Source organism: Phaethon aethereus (genome assembly GCF_964289735.1).
Source record: "Phaethon aethereus genome assembly, chromosome: 17".
NCBI lineage: Eukaryota > Metazoa > Chordata > Aves > Phaethontiformes > Phaethontidae > Phaethon > Phaethon aethereus.
In genome coordinates, this window is record NC_138593.1 from 9,566,931 (window position 1) to 9,589,931 (window position 23,001).

The window sequence follows — 23,001 nt, forward strand, 5'->3', positions numbered from 1 at the left end:
AATATCAAAACTAGCTGAGAACTGTTTGTGGGGTTTCTTGGATGTCCTGTGAAAAGCACAGTACTTCAGAGTACACTGAACAGCATATTTAACCCTGTTTAGGGTTTTTTGCCTGAGGATTTATTGAGGCTCAACACTATATTAAATTAGATGAATGAGCCACATTAAAAGAAATTTCATAAATATTAAGGTATTATGCAGCCAATAGACTCTTTCCTGTGAATATAATAATAATAAGAGGCTGTTCTAACACATGGACTATTTTTGTACTAGAATTTGCTAACTTGTATTATGGAATTTTATTTGGCCTATAATCAGGCTATCTCTACAAAGTCATCTTGTAGGAAATTTAACTCTAATTACAAAAGCTATGTTTCAAAATAATTCTACCAAATTAACATGTCATCATCTGGTTTTTAATTTTTAAATGTTTGTAAAAGGCATTTTGGGGGGAGGGAGAGGGATACAATGGGGTGGCTCTTTTTGTAAGTACAAAAATAAATGAACATTGCATTGGTTTAAAAAACAAAAAGCAAAACCATGGTCTTGAGTTACTACAAAGGGCACAGGCATCTCCAGAAATGTCAATGCTGGCTGAGTCATGTTAACATGTCTAGAAATAAATAATACTGTCTGGGTGATCTTTCTCTGGAAGCGTGATCAGACAAGTACTTGTGATCTCCCTAGAGCAGTGATGTTTTCTCTTGCAGCCACATCTCAGGTGAGGGATCAGGACTGTGTGCGAGTGCTCATTATCTCAGGCACCACAAAGCAAAATGAGCTCCCCTGACCACTGCCAAAAGTGGTCAGTGCTGCAACAAGAAAAGAGTTTCATGCTGTTATAGCCATGTTCTTTGTGTGGCATTTTGTAGTAGCATTGATGCCCTGCCAGTAGTTCACTTTTGGAGTGGTTTTGGAATTACACTGAAACTAAATCAATCAACTTTCTTTTTTTTCCCCAAGTATGCTTGGTGCTGGGAAAGAATTCATAGAATCATAGAATCTTTGGGTCAGAAGAGACCTTTCAAGGCCATCTAGTCCAACCCCGCTGCCATGAGCAGGGACATCTGCAACTCGAGCAGGTTGCTCAGAGCCCTGGCCAACCTGACCTTCAATGTTTCCAGGGATGAGGCATCTACCACCGCTCTGGGCAACCTATGCCAGCGTTTCACCACCCTCATTGTGAAAAACATCTTCCTTCTCTCTAGTATAAATCTGCTGACTTTTAGTTTAAAACTGTTAACCCTTGTCCTATTGCCACAGGCCCTGCTAAAAAGTCTGTCTTCATCTTTCTTATAGGCCCCCTTTAAGTACTGGAAAGCTGCAATAAGGTGTCCCTGGAGCCTTCTCCAGGACTGAACAACCCCAACTCTCTCAGCCTGTTCTCATAGAAGAGGTGCTCCATCCCTCTGATCATTTTTGTGGCCCAACAAGTTTTATGTGTTCGTTCTTTCCAGGACCTAACTATTCGAGTGTGCCACAGTTTATTGCCTTAGCTTGAGATGTTTTTGAGTAAGAAAATTAGTATTGAAACGAGTAAGTGTATTTCACTATTATACGCTTGTACAATGGTAGCTTCTCCTGTAAACTTCTATCAGAAGCAAACTATATCCTTTGCCCTCGTAAGGAATGTCAGTCAGCCAGGACAAGGACTAGCTTTTGGCCAAAGGGGACTGACCCTCTTCAGAGAGGTGGTTCTGCAGTTATATGGTTGTCTGGATCCTAGAGGGAGGGATGTGTTCTTTAAGGAAACAAAACCCCACATTTGGAGAGTTTTGTTGCTTCCTGCATTCAACTGTGAGACCCGACAGACACAGGATTACACTTCGGTATGGCAGTCTCACGTGCACACTGACTGAAGTGTCCTGAAGAGCAAGAAAAACAACTGACTTCACAGCTATTCTTCAGTATGGCATCAGTGAGTTTTTAACAAGCAGTGGGGAATGTAGTGACAGCACAGCTTGATTCTGCATGTACCTGGTGGGGAAAGTGAAGGTGATTAGGAGAACCATCCAACTTCCCCTGACCTCTAGTGCAAAACATTTAACAGTACTGTGACAACCAGTCCTGCTAGTGCTGTGAATGATTCATATGCTATTGCCAATTAGCCTATACTCATCGAAGCAGGCATTATATTCCTCATAGAATAGAATCATAAAATTATAGAATGTTTGGGTTGGAAGGGACCTTTAAAGGTCATCTAGTCCAACCCCCCTGCAATGACCAGGGGCATCTGTAACTAGGGCAGGTTGTGCTCATTTAGTGCTTACGTATGCAGGCAAACAACCCACTGAAATGATTAAAATAGGAGATTGACACCATGTTCTGGAGAAAAGGTGGGTCTGGTCCCAGTCAGTGAGAGGCTGGCTATTGGCTATTGGCTTCTATGGATTTTGACTCTCAGCTGTTCTGTGTAGGCAGATGCCAGGACAGGGGTCTAACGAGGAAAGAACAAATGAGCATGGATAGTTTTGGAGGTGTTTGATAAGTGAAAGCTCTGAGACGTGTGGCTGTTTCCTCTGTAAAAAGCAAGATGTTTGGATTCTGGCCCTTCTCTGTTCAGCCTTGTGTTGTTCATACCAGTCTTGTAATGAATGCTGTTTAATAGCATTTAAATGTATAGTTTTAAAGGCGATTAGCTAAGCGAAAGTAAGTTCTTCTTTTTCATTAAGTCTTTGAAGAGACACTGAAATACCTTTTATGAAGAGCTGTGTCCATATTGGATACTATGTAGGTTCTTCTACCCATTTTTTTCTGGGGGCTTCTGTCACTGCCTGACAGACCAGGAATATTACGATTTTAAATTTCCATGCAACAAAATATATTTAAATTAACATGAACATTTTTTCTTAAATTGGGTATTTTATAATTTTCTACTTATATTCAGCACCTTCTTTTTTCAGATGAGGGCTATGAAAACTCATAGAATCCCAGAATCATTAAGGTTGGAAAAGACCTTTAAGATCATCAAGTCCAACCATCAAGCCGACACCAGCATGCCCACTAAACCATGTCCCAAAGCGCCACTTCTTTTGAATACCTTTTTGTATTTTGTTTTTTGAATACATCCAGTGATGGTGACTCCACCACCTCCCTGGGCAGCCTGTTCCTATGCTTAGCCACTCTCTCAGTAAAGAATTTTTTCCTAATATCCAATCTAAACCCCCCCTGGTGCAACTTGAGGCCATTTTCTCTCATCCTCTTGTCCTATCGCTGGTTACTTGGGAGAAGAGACCAACACCCACCTCGCCACAACCCCCTTTCAGGTAGTTGTAGAGAGCGATAAGGTCTCCCCTCAGCCTCCTCTTCTCCAGACTAAACAACCCCACTTCCCTCAGCTGCTCCTCATAAGACTCGTGCTCCAGACCCCTCACCAGCTTTGTTGCCCTTCTTTGGACACCCTCGAGCACCTCAACGTCCTTCATGCAGTGAGGGGCCCAAAACTGAACACAGGATTCAAGGTGCGGCCTCACCAGTGCCGAGTACAGGGGCACAATCACTTCCCTAGTCCTGCTGGCCACACTATTGCGGTTACAAGGACGCTGTTGGCCTTCTTGGCCACCTGGGCACACTGCTGGCTCATGTTCAGCCGGCTGTCAACCAGCACCCCCAGGTCCCTTTCCGCCAGTTAGCTCTCCAGCCACTCCTCCCCAAGCCTGTAGCATTTCATGGGGTTGTGACCGAAGTGCAGGACCCGGCACTTGGCCTTATTAAACCTCATACAGTTGACCTCTGCCCATCGATCTAGCCTGTCCAGATCCCTCTGCAGAGCCCTCCTGCCTTTCAGCAGATCAACACTCGCACCCAACTTGGTGTCATCTGCAAACTTACTGAGGGAGCACTCGATCCCCTCATCCAGATCATTGATAAAGATATTAAACAAGACCATCCCCAGAACTGAGCCCTGGGGAACACCGCTTGTGACCGGCCGCCAGCTGGATTTAACTCTGGTCACCACAACTCTTGGGCTCAGCTGTCCAGCCATTTTTTTACCCAGTGAAGAGTGCACCTGTCTAAGCCAACGAGCCGCCAGTTTCTCCAGGAGAATGCTGTGGGAGACGCTGTCAAAGGCTTTACTGAAGTCCAGGTAGACAACGTCCACAGCCTTTCCCTCATCCACTAGGCGGGTCACCTGGTCATAGAAGGAGATCAGGTTGGTCAAGCAGGACCTGCCTTTCATGAACCCATGCTGGCTGGGCCTGATCCCTTGCTTGTCCTGCAGATGCCCTGTGAGCACCCTCAAGATGAACCGCTCCATAATCTTCCCCGGTACTGAGGTCAGGCTGACAGGCCTGTAGTTCCTGGGATCCTCCTTCCAGCCCTTCTTGTAGATGGGCGTCACATTGGCGAGCCTCCAGTCGTCTGGGACCTCCCCTGTTAACCAGGACTGATGACAAATGATGAAGAGTGGCTTGGCAAGCTCCTCCGCCAGCTCTCTCAGCACTCTTGGGTGGATCCCATCAGGCCCCATGGACTTGTGGGTATCCAGGTGGCACAGTAGGTCCTTAATTGCTTCCTCCTGAGTTATGGGGAGTTTATTCTGCTCTCTGTCCCCATCTTCCAGCTCAGGGGGCTGGATACCCTGAGGGTAACTGGTTGGGCTATTAAAGACTGAGGTAAAGAAGGCATTAAGTACCTCAGCCTTTTCCTCGTCTTTGGTGACAATGTTCCCCCCCCCATCCAATACGGAATGGAGATTCTCCTTGTCTCTCTTTTTGTTAATATATATTTGTAAAAACATTTTTTGTTATCCCGTATGACCATGGCCAGATTGAGTTCTAGCTGGGCTTTTGCCCTTCTAATTTTATCTCTGCTTGACCTAATGAGATCCTTGTACTCCTCTTGAGCTGCCTGCCCCTTCTTCCAAAGGTAATAAACTCTCCTCTTTTCCCTGAGTCCCAGCAAAAGCTCCCTGTTCAGCCAGGCCGGTCGTCTTCCCCGCCAGCTCGTCTTACGGCACATGGGGACCGCCTGCTCCTGCACATTTAAGATTTCCTTCTTGAAGACCGTCCAGCCTTCCTGGACCCTTTTGCCCTTCAGGACTGTCTCCCAAGGGACTCCCTCGGCCAGGGACCTGAACAGGCCCAAGTCTGCCTTCCGCAAGCCCATGGTAACAATTTTGCTGACCCCTTCTTTACTTCACTAAGAATTGAGAATTCTATCATGTCATGGTCGCTAAGCCCAAGATGGCCTTCGACCACCATGTCTCCCACCATCTCCTCTGGTCAAAACTCTGTCAAAGACTAAATTACATTGCCAAAGGAAGCCTGCAGCAACATCAAGGAGGAACACTTTTGGTGTGGGAGTGGGGGCAGGTTGTTTTGGTGGGTGTTACCAAGGAGCTTTTATTAATTAATGGTTTGGACAGGGAAGGCCGTGGCGGGCTCCGACATTGTCACTACGCGATCTGGGCAGGAAACTCCCACCAAAACGCCGGCTTCCCCGGCGTCCCTCCCCGCGGCCGGGGTGGGGGAGATCCCAACCGGGGCTACAGCAAAAACCAAAATAAAATTAGGTTCAGCTGGGCGCCAAGTACTGGGGAACAGACTCGGTTTCCGATAGCCGAAAGGCCACACGTGTATTTTACGCGTGCGCTCTATCCTGCCGGAGGCGCCAGCGGCTGGGAGCCCGCCGCCACCCTCCCCTCAGCGCTCCCGCGCTTCCCGCCCGCCTCAGGCCGTCCCGGCCCCGGAACGCTGACCGCCGCCCGTGTTTCCGCGGCGCGGCCTTTCGCCGGCGCACTCGCACCGGAAGGGCGCCGCGGCCGCAGCCGTCCGGGTGCAGGCGGCTCGGCAGGCCCCAGCGACCCGCGTCCCCGAGGGCCTCCGGGCTGAGCCGCCGCCATGGGGAAGAGGCAGCACCAGAAGGACAAGATGTGAGCGGGGGCGTGCGCGGGGACCGACCCGGCGGGGCGGGGGCTGCCTCGGGGCCTCGGGGGGCGCGCGGACGCGCGGGGTGTGGAGAGGGCGTGGGTGTGCTGTGGCTGCCTGTGAGTGACCCCGCTGTCTCGGCAGGTACATCACGTGCGCGGAGTACACGCAGTTCTACGGGGGCAAGAAAGCAGGTAAAGGGGTGAAGGGTGCGCTGTCCCGCCGGCTTCAGTGGGGTCCTTCGGTTCGGGGTGGCTCATGACGGGGCCTCCTTGAGCAGAGCATCCTCTGGTCGAGCGGGGCTGCCCCGCCTCCTCCCGAGCTGTCCTCTGAAGCCCTGGGCTGTGCAGCTGGGGGTCCTGAAATCAGTGGAGCTGATCAGCCCGAAAATGGCAGAAATTCGAGGTTTAACGCCCAGATGAGCTGTCCCTGCCTTCAACAAGTTTTGTCCCCGCTGGTAGGGCAGCCCTTGAAGGTAGTTACAGTGTTAATTGTCAAATTTAAACTCAGTGCTGCCAGTTTGTCAGAGGTATGTTTTGATTTTTTTCTGACTGTGCAGTTTCAGTTGAGCAGCGTACTTGTGCTCTCCAGAAGTCCAATTCTAGTTGTAGTTTTGCAAGGTTTAGTGTGTTTATCCTTCTCATCAGTAAATTTCCACCATGTATATAGCAAAATGTAACTTCTAGATGTGTCTTTGTTACCTAGAATACTATGTGTTTATTAAAATCCTGTTTTTGTTTTTGTTCCATGAACAGACCTTCCACGAACTAATTTTAGACGTTTATCATTTGATCACTGCAGGTAAGACAACAAATTTACATTATCATCATTACATGAAGCATTTATTCATCAGGCTGTTGATGTCCTATTACTGAAGCCATGCTTTTCTGATGTAGTTACTTTCATTGACCTGTGTCTGCTATGATAGTAATGTAGCAAGAAAATACTCAATAAGAACTGAAACAATCTATGTACTTTCCATAATTCTGCAAAGATTGAATCTGATGCAGAAGTGAAAAAATAATTCAGCACAATTATCATGTACCTTGCGGTCTTTCAAATCTGTGTAATTGGGACTTGAATTTACTTTTCCATGGTCACAATATGCTTGGTCAATCATTTGTCTTTCTGAGGCAGTGATTAAATAGATGGAAGCAATAATTATACTATTTTTTTGTGTTTAGAGTTTACTGCTTAAAGTGCTAGAGTGAAAGAAAGGAGGTAGTAGAGGTGGGTTACAAGCCCTCTTATAAATCAAATAGTTACAGACGTCCACAAACTACTGTTACTTGGGTAAAAGCTGTTTGAATTATGGAAGCATCCCTGACAGGGGATGCTGAATGTGACTGCCAATTAATCCCTAACCTGTTTCAGTGCAAAGGCAGTGAGTGTTTCTGGTTGAACCATCTTTTGTGCAGTTGGGGCCCAACATGGCAATGGAAGCACGTTGGGGAGTATTACAGCATGTGCCCCTGCGGCTCTATGGCTGTGAGTGCTGGCAGCTACAAGTTACTGACCTGCACCAGTTTCTTTCACAGGTTTTGTTGATAACCTAACTTATGTAGAATCAAGCAGTGGGTATTGGCAGCCGCTCAGTATTTTCATTGGTTTAGGCCTTGCTTTAATGTGTAAGTGAATCGGCAAAACATTATTTGTTTCTGTCATCATGTTTTCCATCTGACTTTGCTAAGAAGAATGTGTAATTTTTCTTCTAGTTTGTCTCTGCAGCCATTTGAATACCCAGTTTGCACACCAGATGGGACAGTCTTTGACATACTGTAAGTTACTGTCTCTACTCAGCTTTACTTTTGTGTTGCTGAACTGCTTGGTTACAGCTGTGTAATCATCATTTGGTTTTAGCAGATTGGCAAAAATATTCATGCTCATCAAAAAATAACAGGTTTCTGATGGCACTTGTCTCTTTCGACTTTATCCCCTCTCTTTGCAGGAGCATTGTTCCTTGGATAAAGAAATATGGAACCAATCCAATCACAGGAGAAGTAAGTAAAGACAGGTGTATTCGCATGATATGTTTGCTTTCCTTATGTTCAGTTTCCTATTTTATGTGTGGGAGAAACAAAAATGCCTTAATGAAAGCAAAAGAAGTCGAACAGGAGTACTATTTTGAAGTATGATATTTATAAGATCAGCTCTGCTGAAATTAGTGTACATATTTATTAGGGATCTCTTTTTAGCTTTAAAAAAAGGGGGGCTTCTAGATTCCAGGCCTGACATCCTGACATCTTCTCGCTGTCATCCTGCTAATGGTTGTAGTAGAAAATACTCATCCTTGAACTATGTGTGGGGAAGAAAGAGGAAAGCTGCTTTCTTTTTTTTTTTTTTTTTTTTTTTGCATTGGATTGTAAATAATATGGTGGAGGAAATGTGCAGTTCATTTATATAAACTACCAGGGTATCTTGCCTTTCTTACAGGTATGGCATAATTAAAATCTGTATAGGTGGAAATACGAGCTCTTTTGTTGCTGCTAGTGGTGCTCAGAAAGCCTGACTGGTCAGTGATGGAAAAGGCTCTGTACTGCTGCCTCGTACAAGCAGGATTCTCATACATACAGGGCAAGGGGCTGGCAAGCTCACCTCGCCATCTGCAGTTAAACTTGCAGTGATGTTTCCTAACGAAGCAGATATTTGGCTTTACACAGATTAAAGAGATTAATAGGTGATATTATGAATGGTAAGCTTAAGCTGCAAAATCTTTTGAGTTATCTTGACAATATATTTCAGAAAGCTTTTGACCTGCCTCTGTGGTGATAGTTCACTGTGGGACTGGGATTTCACCACACTATGATCAGCACCTTAGTGGTTTTTCTCTCCCTCCTTTTTCTGCATAAATAATAAATATGAAGGGATTACTTTTCTGTAGTAGTGTGAAGTTGTAAAGCACTGGGTAGATATGAAGTAATGGAAATATTTCCTTGCTGGATTTTGTTTTTTTCTGATGTGTTAAAAGAAAGTGCATTTTTTATGAGGGCATAGAGAAAAATTTTAAAGAGAAATGGTTGCTTGAGCTACTGAAACTCGTCTTCCTTCAGTAAGTGCAGTTACTTTCCCGAGCATTAGGTGGCAGACATTGCACAGCATTGCTGGTTGGTTTGCAGATGGCTTTGTGGTATGAGATTACCTCTGAAACATCTTGTGTTTGATTAAAGATTTTCCCAGCAGACAGATACGAGGAGAAGCTAAATACAGATGCAGCATTCCAAACTCTAAACATGAACAGGCTGTCTGAGACTCAATATCTTAAGTTATAGCAAACTGCAGGTGTGTTTGTGCAATGGAGAGATGATTGAAGGTCCTCACACATGAAGAGGCCAATGTATTGTTGAGAAGGAATGGAATTACAGCGATTTCATTTGTTTTCGTCCGCCTCTCACACCTTGCTGCTCTGTGCATTGTTTGGGAGTTTTGGGGTGTTGCCAGATCAATTTTTTTCACTCGGAGCAGCTCCATGACACCTGATCTCATTTCAGACTATGAACCATAATGTGGTTTCAAATTACTTCAGGTAAATGCTAAGCAAGAAGTCTAATGTGTCTAGTGGTCTTGTGTAACATAGAGAAAGGGAGGTTGTGCCGAATGTACTTGGTGAACTATAAATGCTCAAATGAAGTTGGACTTTGAGATCTGTTAGTTTACCCAGACTTGTGCTTCTGTAATTGATCTGCAGTGCACCTTCAGCTCTCCTCAACATGCATCCCTTTTCCTCCATAATCTCTCTATTTGGGGAGCCCTTTCTTCTTCCCTTGTATTCAGTGGTGGACTTGTACTGTACAGCTCTGTCCTCCAGAGGACGAAGGTGTTCCAGACCACTTGGAAGAAAAAGGAGATGCTTGCTCTCCAGAGCAGCACACAGCCCTGCTGAATCCAGCCCTTTGGAGCTGTAAGTTGAAGAGTGGGGTTGAAGGAGGTGTCCTAATTTGCCCTTTGTTCCCCAGAGGGCCAGCTCTGATTTTCGGAAGCGGGGGATGGCGTTGGGCAGGAAGGGGATATGGGTGCTGGGACAAGCAGGGTAGGTGGCAGAAGTCAGTGAGTTGAGCTTGAACATCTCTGGACTGTGCTGCCCTCTATTTAAAATAATCTGTCATTGTGTGTGCACCTTCTGGTACTTGTATGACTTGCTCATTGTGGAAACCAGAAAATATTTTCTGTAATGAGTTGGTGATGTAGTGAAACTTAAGACTCTGAGTTTGTTTAAAAGGAATTGAGCCAGATTAGGTGCAGTACCATGTTTTGTATGGTGACTTATGAAGTTACATTGCACAGATTGATTTGTCATTGGTGATGAGGCTCTGGAGAATTTTTCCTTCTTTTTTTATGTCCTGAAATTAAAAATGATAATGAAATCCTTTGTGGCTTGTACTTCTGTTGTTATGGTTTGCTACAGGCCAAACATTTTAGAGAAGTCAATAAGCTACTTGGAAACAGTGTTGTTAATGATGCACTCTTGATACTCATAAATTCTGTCTAGCTGTCTTATTTCTGAAGTGGACCCCTCAGTGGAGAATTGGACAGCCTTGCAATCATTAATATATTTATCTTTGCAGTGCTCCCAGGGGGTAGGACTGTGCTAGTCTTTTATTAATTGGATGTTTGTGAACTGATTTACAAGTGACTTCTTTGATCCTTCCGAGTCCCAAACTATTGGACCAGCCTTCCTGTTTAAAGAAATTTTGCAATGCCAAGATCACAGTTATTCCTTGATATGTTTAATTTTTTTTTTTTTCTTCCCTATACTTCCTTATGGTTTATGGTTTATTTTTTCTTGCTTTTCCCAACTTTCTCCTGAGATGTGGTATGGACACCAATATATGTTTAGGAGAAGCAAATCACCATTGACCTTTGTCTAGAGTTTCCCCTGAGCTATTCCAAAAATTTAGTGGTTTTTTTTCCCTCCCTTTTTAATAATGCTTTGGGGTAAAAAAACCTTCTGTTACTACACCAATGATTTTGGAAGAAACAGTGCATCTCTTGCAGCTGAACTACAGCCTGTCAGATGGCATTGGCTCACTTTTTTTTTTTTGGTCAGCTTTGTTGGGAAACTGCCCTAGCTTGTGTTTACACTGAAATTGCATGAAACGAAGAGGAAAGTCATAGTTAGCTCATTCCTTTTTACTGAGAACAGCGCTTTGGCTTCTTGGGCTTGCAGATAGTTGCAAGCTTGCCAGAACATTTCATGTAGTGGCGATATGACAGCAGTGACCAGCATGCCCACACAAGTCAGCCAGCTGGGCTCAGTACCTGTTTCCAAGAAGTGAGATTGGTCAGAGCGTGTCTGGTTTGTTGGAATCTCAAATATGAACAGATGATAGATCAGCGTGCCTTTTGACAGGAATTTCAAGGAAATTGTTCTTTGTTGCATGGATATGTTATATGTGGGCTGAGCTATTTTTTTCCTTTTTTCTCCCTTGCATTGTAATGTGTCTGATGTAAATACCTATTTTTCCACTCTGATTCAGTGACATTCTAACTGTATGTGGGCAGGCAAGTTATTGTGGTTGTACTTCAGCCCCATTCAAGTCTGTAACCTTGGGCAAATCTCTCTCTTCCCCTGCCTCAAAAGTAGCTGTGGTCATTGTCCTTTGTTCCCCCTTTTCTTTGGGAGTTTAGGTCTTTCAGAGAGTTGAAAGTCAGTTCATCTTTGGTGTTTACTTCTAAGGCTTTGGTCCAAAGTCAATTTTGGAACTGTTTTATGTGCATCTACTTTTTAACTCATATACGGGGCTCACCTGTGTGAGTTCTTTCTGCACTGCTCAGAGCAAACTAAAATCCGTGTAACTGCTGATTCTGCATAACCCAGAGAAACAATCCTCATGTTAAGGGCCATGTGTGGCTGTGTGGTTGTTGCACGTGTGTGTCTTGAAGGGCAAGTGGGATTCAGCCAAGTTAATTTATCTTGGGCTTAACATATGCCTAAGAGTTAGGTTAAGAGACTGAAGATGCTGCTTGGTAGATGTATGAGCCTACGGGTCACATTTCTGGTCTGAATGAAGCAGAGCACAATTTGTATTGTGCCCTGTCTCATGCATGTTAGGATCCAGACCTCCAGGCTAGAGAGCTTGCTTTTTTTTTTTTTTTTTTTACGAGATTAAATAAGAAAAATGTTAAATTCTGAGGATTTTTCTAGGGTTGGAAAAGCCTTTTGCTTGGGCTGCCTCTGAAGATAACCATAAAAAGGAGTCTGAGGCATATAAAATGTAGGAGAAGGCAGAGCCACTGACATGGAAAATGAGGACTAACTTTGGAGTCAGAAGGCTGAAAATCTCTGACTTTCCCAGTAGGACATCTGCCTTCTTAAAGAGAGCTGTACCCAAAGTTTTGCTCTGCGTACAAGAAAGATATTTGCTGTTGTTCTCCCACACTCTTAATCCTGTATTTACCAAATAAAAATGAGTTGGAGTGAGATTATGACTAATATAATCAAATAATTGTGGCAGTACAGGTGCCTGCCTCATGCAGTAAGCCTGTCTGATCCCTACAGTAAAGTACCCAGAGATGCACATCTTGTACCTACAATGCCCTGCAGCAATGACAGAGCCTGTAGCGGGCGCCGCCTCATTCCAAAGTCCTTCTCAAATAACGTTCCTTAAATATGTTTCTTAGCTAATTTTGCTCCCAAATGCTGGTGGCTATTGTTACTTCATTTTATTGTGAACGCATGGTTTCTTTTCAGTTTGATCAATTAGACTTCAGTGAATCTCATAGAAATCAGTTGCTGGTCTTGAGGTGAGAGGAGCTTGCTGACCAGGTTAATGGAGAGGATATAGAGAAGATTACTTTTTTACAGCTGAATTTATTAATCCCACTTTAAAAATAAACAAACAACCTTACAGCACTTTTTTTTTTTTTAATGCACTAAAAAAGTCTTTGGCTGTCTAAATAACGGAAATCCTGCCTGAAAAGGATGCAGAAATTAGAGCAAAGGCGAAACTTCCTTAGATGTAGAAGTGTTTTTACCATGTATGTATTTTGAAAGCAGAAATACAGAAATAGAAAGGACTGATAATTGTTTCTTCACCTGAGAAGTGAACATAATGAGAAAGAGGGCTTGGGTATTTTTTTCTTCTTTTGCAGTATTCTGAATAAAGAAACTGCAGTGTGTTAGAAGTGTGAGAAACATCAAGTACTGTAGGAACAGGTGCTAAAGTACAGGTTAAGTTCCAGCCAAGGCTTTATAGTTGACTACAAATTGCTCTCCACCCCTATCAAATAATCAGCGCAGAGCCCATGTGTTTCGGGAATGGATTCCTGTAAGTGGGTTGCATGAGCTTCACACATTGCTGAGTCAGAGGTGTCGAAATCAGGATCACAAACAAAACTCGTCCAGTGCTGAGTTGAGTAGAACAGGTCTCCAGCCTGAACGGAGGAGAGGACAAGTTCAAGTTTCCTGTGACCCGTATTGGCTAAATCAACAGTGACTATGGCTTTTAATTCGATTCACATGGTCTGTGTGGTAATTTACTGCAGATTGCTGTTTCAATTGTGTTATTCCAGGTGTGTTTCTAGATAATGAGCAGCACATAATGGATGTCATCAGACAAGGATCTGTGGTTTGAAGGTGACCTCTTTCATGCCAGTGTAGCAGTAGCTGCTGTTGGAATACACTGTCAGGAATATCTAATAGATGTAGGTAAAGTTCAGTGTGATGCATTTTCAGAGTGCTTGTCTAGACCTTTCTGCAACATGGGGGTAATACTACCTTAGGATTTTGATTGTCTTGTAAAGATGGCAGCCTACAGCAGGAGTCAGACTTTCCTTGTGACTCTTTTTTTTTTTTTTTTCTCTTGAGAAGTTTTCTTCATTCTTACTGTTTCCAAAGAGATTATGCTCAGAGCATTGTCATTCTTTGTCTAGACACAAAATATTGAGAGGAAAATGCTGTGCAGCCCTCTATAGGCAGGCTATCTCCACATCAGTTTTCCATATCTAGAGTGCTGGGACTATCTAAATAAGAGCAAAATAGTTTGACCAATTGAGATATTTTTCATTACATAGAAAAATTCAGGAGTGAGACATAGCCCCCTTTCATTGTCTTTTTCTTCAACATTAGAGCACAGCACCTGAAATCCAGGAAGTCTGCTACGTTTTCTCCTTGGGGCTTTGGAAATGAGTGATCGTTTAGGTGGATCAGTGACTTCAGATCTCATTTGGCTGTAGCATAACTGATGTATAAATGAGCATTTTAATACTTCTCTAGAGAACGCTTTTTGCATACCTGCCAGAAGAAGTCAGCACATCTTCAGCTTTGAAATTAAAAGTATATTTCTTAATTTGTCTGGTGCAACTCAGTCTTCAGATATTGCATAGGTTTAAATGTCAATTGCCCCCTTTTTTTCCCCTTTTGTTAAAATTGGCATATTTTTTTCTGTACATTTGAAGTGAAGGAGGGAGGTTTTTTCCTGTTTATTTGTAAGAAAAGTTTCAGTGGGGAGTGGGAATACAGTTTTGTTCTGGGTGAGTAATAGCTTATTACAGAGCAGAGAACAAAGCTTACAGAAATAAAACCAAGGGAAGCTTTGTTGTTGAAAAATGATTCAGACAAATCCAGCTTAGTTGGTTTTCATGTGCTGCAGAAAGAAGGGTGAAATGATCAGGAGCAGAAAACTAGAAGACTCTCTGAGGTCTTTGGCTGTCTGGCAGTCTGCTTTGCAGACTGCATGCTCTTTCTTGAACTGGTGTTTGCTTTCTTCCTGCTATGGCTGCCAAGAGGTTCTTCTGATGGTTTTTCATCTGATGGATACCTTCTGTAAATTTTGAGTTTGACCAGCTTAGTCTCATTTGTATTTGTGCCAGAATTGCACTTCTCTCAGTGTTTACAGCTGTGTATTTGGTACAGAGGAATTCAGTGCTTTCTTGACATTTTCTTGTTGAGACTTGTATTTTCCTGTCAGATGTTCTTCTTGCCTTTAAGTTCTCTCTACCCTAAATGGTCACAATTGTCCTTCTCCACATCTGTTTAATTTATCTTCTTTGAACAGAGCTAGTCTTAATCATACATAGTAAATGCTGGGTGAACGCTTGGTACAGCGGTGGGAATATTTTTCTAGTCTCTTCCTGAAATACTTTAGTAATACTTTGATATATTACACATGACAGTGTAAGACAGAAAAGTTTCAGGGTATGTGTTGAGACTGGAAGGGTGCTTTCAGAATATGATAATATGTTGCATTTTCTCTTGAGACCTTGGGTCATTTCAGAAGCAAGTAGTTAATTACAAGTAAGAGGTGGCCAGAATGAGCAGTGGTTCTTCCTTTGCTCTTTTGTTTTGCTTTGTTTCCAGTTGAAAGTTGCTGCCTGTATTTCTGTGGCCTGTAGCGGTCATTCAGGCATGGGTGGTTACAGCCATCATCATTAAGGATCTCTCTCCAGGTGCATTTTTGTCTGGGGGCAGCAGACACAGACTGCTGCTCAAATGCCTAGAATCCACTTTGAACAAGATGAACTCTTCAATATGCAGCAACTGAGCCGTGTCGTCTTGCCTCATTTGCTTCAGAAATTATTAGCTTTTAGTCAACAGTCTAAATGAGTTAATATTTGACTAGTGACCATAAATTTTCAAGGCCCCTGGATGGAAACATATGAGGACATGATTCCTGCCCAGAGGAATGAGCAGAAAGTCATGTCTCATAACTGGAAATGGTCATAAAACACAGGGGGGTCAAGGGGATGAGGGTCCCAGTAAGGCTGATGACCTGGAAGAGGACTCCTTTTTTGTTGGGTTTTCTGAAACTTTCCTACTCTCCTTTGTTACTGACGATCATACGGATAGTTGGTTGTTTCTCTTCCCAAGTTGTATCTCTGTGTTTTACAGTAGTGCACCCCGCGCCACTAACAGTTGGCCTTTATCTGTCCTAAAAGGGGGATTTATTTTTCAATTCCCTGTATCTTTGGGAAACAGTGAGGTCAAAGAAGATGAGACATGCCTTGACTTAGTGTTCAAGTGCTTTATCAAAAGGAGACATTTAAAACCCTCCGGTGTCATGAGTCACTGGCCAAGCTGCTGTGCCTCCTTCATACCTTGCTGACGGGTATTGTGGTGGTGATGGGCAGTGTTTTATCCAGTAAGCCAGTTCTGGACACAGGCAGATGAATGTGTCTAGCATTACTCCTAATGCATTATTTCCCTTATAGCAAAAAAAAGTATTTACATCTAGGTTTTACAGTCTGAGCAGATGGTCTTTTTTTTTTTTTTTACCCTTTTTCATGTTTTGGTGGGAGTGTGCACATTGGATGGGGTTTTGTGATTGTGACACTTGAAAAACTAGCAGCTGTGAAACACTCTAGCCTTAAATGAGATGCAACATGAGGTTTCCCACAGATCCTTACTTGCCTGTTTTTCACTAGAATTGGAGACTAGCTTTTTGATGCTTCTGCAAAGCTTTATGTTCCATGAATCATGTTGTATTTGGCTGTGGGTCTCTGGATTGATAGAATTCTGACTGCATTAAGACTGCAGGTTTAATCTTTCACTTTCATAAAACTACACATCTTTTTCTTGTGGTAATTTCTGTTAATGTGCTGTTTGATAGAGAAACATTATTGCTAGTGTCTGTGAGCCATGTGTGTTATCAAGCATATCTTTATGATTCTCTGGACGAGACTTTTGTGACCATATGGTGTCAGTTTAATTAAAATTTAAACATGGAAAAACAGTGGCCTGGAAGTGGATAATGAAGGATCTTTTGTGTCCATTTCCATACCAGTTCAGTAGCAGATGAAAGCTGCAGTTAAACAGTAGCTTCATCCAAGAATGTGAATTGAGGGTGTCTTTTCAGCATTTGTTAGACAGTTGTCCACATCTAGCATTTTTGCTGTTGAACTGAACATAGAAGCAATACGTTGAATCATGAGACTATTCTGGCCTCTTGGGTGCTGACTCCCATGAAATATTGAACTACATGAAGATGGCTTATCTTGTTAAACCAAGCGCTGCTGTTTCCACTCATATTGCCATAATGTGTACACTTGCTGAGGATTTCCAGTGCCTTTTATCATCATTAAATCCATTTACAAGATCTGAAATATGTAACATTATACATGAAGTTATTCTAGTACTATTCATTCGAATTCATATCCCCATATTTCTTCAAAGTTTTATAGCAGGGAAAATTCTAAGATGTGAGGTTGTATGCAATGAGTAACAGGTCTCATCTTTAAAGGAACCAAAGAATTTAATACAAAATTAATTTGCTGCTGTTAGGCTAAATTTGGTATTTGGTAGGCAACTTTGTGTTTTAATATTAGTATTTGGTTTTGGCTATTTGTGCTAACTCTGTGTTGCTTGTTTTGGTGGCGTGAGAAGCTACCAAATGGGCATGTCAGCCCTGGAAAATTTTGTCCTTGTGTTGTCAACCAGTTCAGACATGACACATTATTTTTTCCTCGAGATAGCCTCACTGGATTATTGTGCGTTTTTGCCAGAGGCCATTCAGAAGGGTGTCCAATCCCCACGCATTGAACATTTTAACGCTAACTCAATTACTGTTGTTAGAGCAGGAGAGTCTGCATCTGCTAAATACAACTCTTGCCGCACATCACCAACTCTACCCATGTGTGGGTAGAGAATCAAATGAGCCCATTTTGATGGCGTTTCAGGCTGGTACGTATCCAACAGGGTCAGAGCCTCATTAACAAGAAGAACATGCAGCCACAGACCAAAGGGGTTCAGAGAGTGTAACTAATTGATGCGCAGGGATTGTAGGTCATATCTCCATGAGACACGCAGCGATGACAGAGAATGATTTAATTCGAAATAATCGGCATGCTTCATCCTCGAGCTGCCACAGTGCCCCACTAACCTACGCATCGTAATAACCTCTGCTTTGGGTATCAATAAAGGACGCTGCCCTTTGGGATCCCGCAGGAGCAAGTGCTGTCAGCTGACAGATGAGAGCGCGCAGGGCGGTGAGGCTTCTCGCTGCTGCAAGAAAGTAGGTCATGGCCAAAAGTAGCCTTGGCTGCCTTTGTGGAAGTGTGCCTGCGAGAGAGGAGTCAGCTGAGAAAAGAGCTTGCACAGTTTTTGCATTTGTTTTTTTAGACCTTCCTTGCTGTGGAGCAGCTGGCACTATGTGCGGTGAAATGCGTCTGCTTTCCAGTATTCTTGCATAAAATATTTTTAGAAGTGAATATGCAGCTTTCATTTCTACTTAGAGGAGGTGGTGGATGCTTGTGGCCTTTCATTTTTGTTAAGAATTTAGAATTTTAATTAGATCGAGTGCTTTTAATAAACATTGGGTTTTTGCTTGCTTTCTTCACTGGAGATTGGCTGAAACTGGATGGTAAGTGTGTTTCAGGGAAACTAAGGTTGGACATAGTTTTGAACTGGAGCTGTGTATGCAATATTTGAGCTCTCTTCTGCTTTATTAATAATAAGAAATACATGAAAACAAGTACTTTAACTCATTTTAGGACTTATTCACTCCTGCTGTCTCTTCCCATGAAGACTAATGCCTGCTTGTGGCATAATGGTAATTTCCATGGCAACAAACTGTGTGATGGTGCTTGGAAGGCTTTGAGTTTTGATGGAGAATAAATAAAAGCAGATTCACCCACACGCAAGATAACCCTGTTTCCCTGTGAAATGAAGAACTTGAGAGGAAAAAAAAAATTATGATACAGGTTTCCTATATCAAGTTCTTTCATAGTTTCCTGTGTAACATGTAGGTCTTTCAAAACTGGACCTACTGGAAGTCCCAGCATGCAGGCTGGATCCCCTCCTCTGCGGCTGCTCTGTGTGCAGTTGCCCGATCCTGCAGCCTGGTCTTGGGCACTGAACTGCCTTTGTAGGCCATGGCAATCCTTTGTATCAGATCATCGCCTGGTTTTGCTGTTCTGGTGCTCCAGAGATTTCCTTTGACAAAACACTAAATCACCCTCTTGTCTTGCTGTGTGTTGAGACATGTCAATCAACTTCGCAAAATATTTTTGAGGTGTTGCTCTAATTATATTTCCCCCACATATTTTCTTGTATACAACTCTTGTTCTGTTTCCATCCCGTTTCATAAATACATTCCACAAACAACAACCTTTATCAGTAGTGGGACGTCGCCTCGTGATACGGTGTGGGAGTGCTCGGGGAGTGCCTACGTGCAGAGCCGCTCCAAAGGGCGTGAGCTGATGTGCCAAGGTTGCTTCTTCAATGCGAGCTTGATAGGAGGCTAGTCGGCGGCAGTAAAAGTTTATAATGTTCATAACAGTACTTCAGTGTAGGGTTCTCATCCTGGAAGAAGACTCCAGGCACTGTGTGTATTTCAACTCCCATATGAAAATCACTGGGTTTTTAATTTACTGTTGACATGTAAGACTGTATAAGCTATGGTCTCGGTGCGGAGCAGATGCCAGCGTGAGCAACTGATGCACCATGAGTAACTGATGCTGAAAACTAACTTTTTTCCGTATTATGGAAAGATGTGACCTGAAATACCATACTATTTCTCTGGGTACGGAGTAAGAGTCCAAGGGCTTGGCAGCACTTCTAACGATACATCATACGTTGACAGATGAAACAGTGTACTGCAGCTTTTGCTACCTTTAAAGTCTGTACAGCAGTTTAGTCTCTTTTCCACTAAATTTCTGTCAAGGTATAAATCTGAATCTTCAGTTATGCTAAACTGTTTCTTAGGGAACTGTTTCCATTTTTGTCTAAAGATGATCTGCTCATGTGTTTTGGGGATAGCTCAAGTCTGCCAGGAAGATAATTTAAGGGCCTTCCTTCAAATTATCAATGTTTCCAGTGGTTGTATTTCTAAAGCAGCTTTTTTCTGGAACATAGTTTTTGGGCTATTGCACAACATGTGCATAGATGGATGCTGCTTTGTGTTAATAAGTTGTTTAGGCTGAAGAGATCTGTCCAGGAACGTACGTTCACTTTGGCAACTCTGCTGTTCCCCTACTACTACTTTGACAATTTTGTTCTTGTAAGAAGATAAATAAATGAATAAAGCTCTGCATCCACTTAAATCTTTTTAGAAGCTGCCGTTGCCTTTGCTGTCTTTCTTTGTACCCCAGCAATGTGCTGTTCTTGGGGTTTCTGTTCGGGGTGTTGGGGGGCGGCGGGGCAGGGGTTGAGAATCCCCTTAAGGAAAAACAGCAGCACTGGTCTTCCATTGCCTAACTAAATATAACCTGGTCTCTTTTTTTTTTTTTCCCCTTCCCATCTCATTGCTACTAGCCCTTATTGCTGCTCTTGCTCAGAAATTAGAGAGATGGTTACCTTTCCGGCAGCAAACAAGCCTGCCAGTTGGCTGAAAACAATTTGAGAAGTGCCTTCCTGTAAATGAATGAGTTCAGCTGTCATAACATGTATTCTCTGAACCAACAATATGAATTTTGATCAGGCAGAAGCAGCCCACTGACTTAGTTTCACATGATTTTGTTATCGCGCTTTGCCATAATGATTGAACTAGCAGCGTTGGCACCGCAGCTGGCAGATCTCCACTCGTAGCCGTTTATAAAGAACTGTCTGTGTTACAAAACCTCGCTAATCTGTTCAGGTGCATGTTTTGAGAAAAGAACCAATTGTTTCTTTTAAAAGGCCTGTGCTGTGTGTGCTTTTAATGATCAATTTGACAGTGAAACCGTCTCTGACAGCTGATACAGTCAAAGGGTTTGTTGTTTTTTTAATATATCTGCAATCCTGACTCAGCCTTGCAGCTTGCTGGGCTGGACTTTGTCTCCAGCTGGGTGCCCCAGTCAAGTGGTACCTGACTGTCCTGGCAGGCTGTGCTTGGTGGGGTGACCCCGGTCATGGTGTGCCCCGTCATGCCAGCGATGTGCCCAAATCACGTAATGACCCTGTGAAATGACTGGCAGATGTGGGCCTGCCCTGTCATGTTACTGAAGGCTCACTGTTTTTTTTTGGTGTGCTTGCAGCTTTCATGCCTTGGGGAAGGCTGCAGGGAGGGAGCAGCCTGATCATCCAGAAGTATTTGCGAGCCCCATAGCTCTTCCCTGTCCATGTCAGAAAGTCCCTCAGGAGAGAGGGCAGCAGAAAAATGCCATAGCCATTCTTCTGATGAAGTGTGCGAGAGCAGGAGCTAGCTTAGTTTGCAGTGTCCTCTCTGGAATCAGAGAGCATTACCTCAACTTCAGCTGCCATGTCAGTTCCCTCTTCCGTGGAATTGCTACTGGGGGATGAAGTGGCCACAGATCCCTCCTGGGAATCCCTTCACGAGCCTAAGCGCCTCTCCAGAGCATTTGTGCCTCTGTTTCTGCTCATTATTGCTAGTTATCATATGGGCTTTGCTACACATTTCCTAAAGTAAAAGAAAAATTACAGAAAAAATTACAGTTATTATTATATAACAGAAAACATTGTGAGCTTGATTGCCAAAAGGGTTTGTTGGTTTTATGACTTTCATCAGAGGTCTCTTCCAAATTGTTCCTTCTGACCAGCAGCGATGATCTTTGCCTCTTAGCTTTTCATGCAAACTCCCCTTTCAGTTTGTGCTAAGACAGTTGTGCAACTTCTCAAGCTTACTGGTTAGCTCTGTACTGTGTCAAACTACAACGCTGTAAATAAACATATCTCAGTTCTCAGGCTCACTGAGCCTTGTTTTTGTGGGCTGAGACTTAAATTCCCAGGGTTCTGATGATTCAGACATCTTGCAATATATTATTAATAAATTATGTACTATTAAAATCCTAATACTGATGTTACAGTTTCCTTTTGTTTCCACAGTTAGATTCTGTTGTGATTAATTTTTTTAATGCTTCATTTTCTTTAGAAACTAGATGCCAAATCACTTATAAAGCTGAATTTTGCTAAAAACAGTGAAGGTAAGTGCAGTAATTTTCTGTGGGGTTTTTTCTTGGTTTTTGGTTTTTTTTTTTTCCCTTAATGAGTGCTTTAATAAATCCTGGTTTGTCTTACTCATGGTGAAGTTATGTAGCTTGTGTTCTCTGTCATGGTTTTTATTTTTTTAGTAGAATAACTGCTTCTTGTGAGTGACATATTTACCTTTAAAGTTCCATTACTGTTTTTCTTTACACTGGGGAGCTGTAAATTATTAAGCAATTTCACTTTCCTATAGCTGTTACTACAGCAAGGTACTGCTTACTTTAATGGCTATTTACTTACTTTAAGACTAAATTTCCATAACATGTTCTCTTTTTTCCTAACTTGCCTATGGTAATATTTGCTGTTCACTTGGTTTTGAGCAGCTTTTTGTTTATAAAATGAATTAGACTTAAATGCACGTGTGGGATTTTATGAATAGCAACACACAAGACAGCAGCCTCAAGTTTAATTTCTGCAGGGTTAAAAATACAAAATCTGCCATCTAAGAGAGAGTGCTTAGAAGAAAAGAGTGGAGATTAATTAATCTTTTACAAGGCAGATAATGATTTCTTTGAAATGCGAGTGACAAGGATCAGGTGGGAATAAAATTCTGGAGTGTCTGTCTCCTTATCTTACAAAAGTCCATGAACTACAAGGTCTTTTCTCTAGCTGATGGAATTCTTCTGCGTTCCATCTGTCTCAAGAGCAGGGTGTTCAAATATTATCAATAGTCACAGTGGCCAAGGTTTTTGAAAGATACTGTGATATTGTGCTTTCCTTAAAGAAGTCCAGTTCATAATGCTGGGGTGGAATCATGGCAGCCATGCAGTCTTAGCAGCCTTTTCCATAAAAAGGTGGATGCTGTGTCATTAACTGGTCAAGGGGAAATGCAACAAAAGAGGAAGAGTAAAGTGTTGCATTTCTGTCTATCAGCAAACTTTTCTTTAAATCTTAACATGTAGAATGGCTGCTATGTATGTAGGATTTTCTCTGTTCACACTGTATGATAAAAAGGTCTTCAGATATTGTAGTTTCTTCTGTTTAATAATCCCTGCTTAGCTGAGTACCTTCTATCCAGATCAACAAGTGTGTACCCTCAGCAGCTCTGCTTTTGCTAGAACTGAAAACCTGGTGATTTGTTCTTTTTTATGCAGCTGGACAGAGGCCTCACATTTTACCAGCATATTTCTGTATCCATCAGATGGGCCATACCCTGATGCCACTTCCAAAAATCCCTTTCTAAACTTCCTCTTGAATTTCAGTCCCTTGTGGCAATGGCTTTTCTTCAGCTCTGGTGGCATTAACAGAAACAGTCCTTAGCTTTTACTTGCATCTGCG

General features: G+C 42.8%; 1 protein-coding gene across 2 annotated transcripts in view; it reads left to right on the forward strand.

Moving 5' to 3' along the window:
- Nucleotides 1-5,843: 5,843 nt before the first annotated feature.
- Nucleotides 5,844-23,001, forward strand: part of PPIL2 (peptidylprolyl isomerase like 2) — a gene marked incomplete at both ends in the record, with an annotated part of 74,235 nt that continues 57,077 nt past the window's right edge. For both annotated transcript variants that reach the window (XM_082007897.1, XM_082007898.1), the window contains 6 exons: nt 5,844-5,875; nt 6,015-6,064; nt 6,626-6,671; nt 7,586-7,648; nt 7,819-7,870; nt 21,611-21,662. In XM_082007897.1, coding sequence (XP_081864023.1) covers nt 5,844-5,875; nt 6,015-6,064; nt 6,626-6,671; nt 7,586-7,648; nt 7,819-7,870; nt 21,611-21,662 — 295 coding nt within the window. The remainder of the gene's footprint in view (nt 5,876-6,014; nt 6,065-6,625; nt 6,672-7,585; nt 7,649-7,818; nt 7,871-21,610; nt 21,663-23,001) is intronic.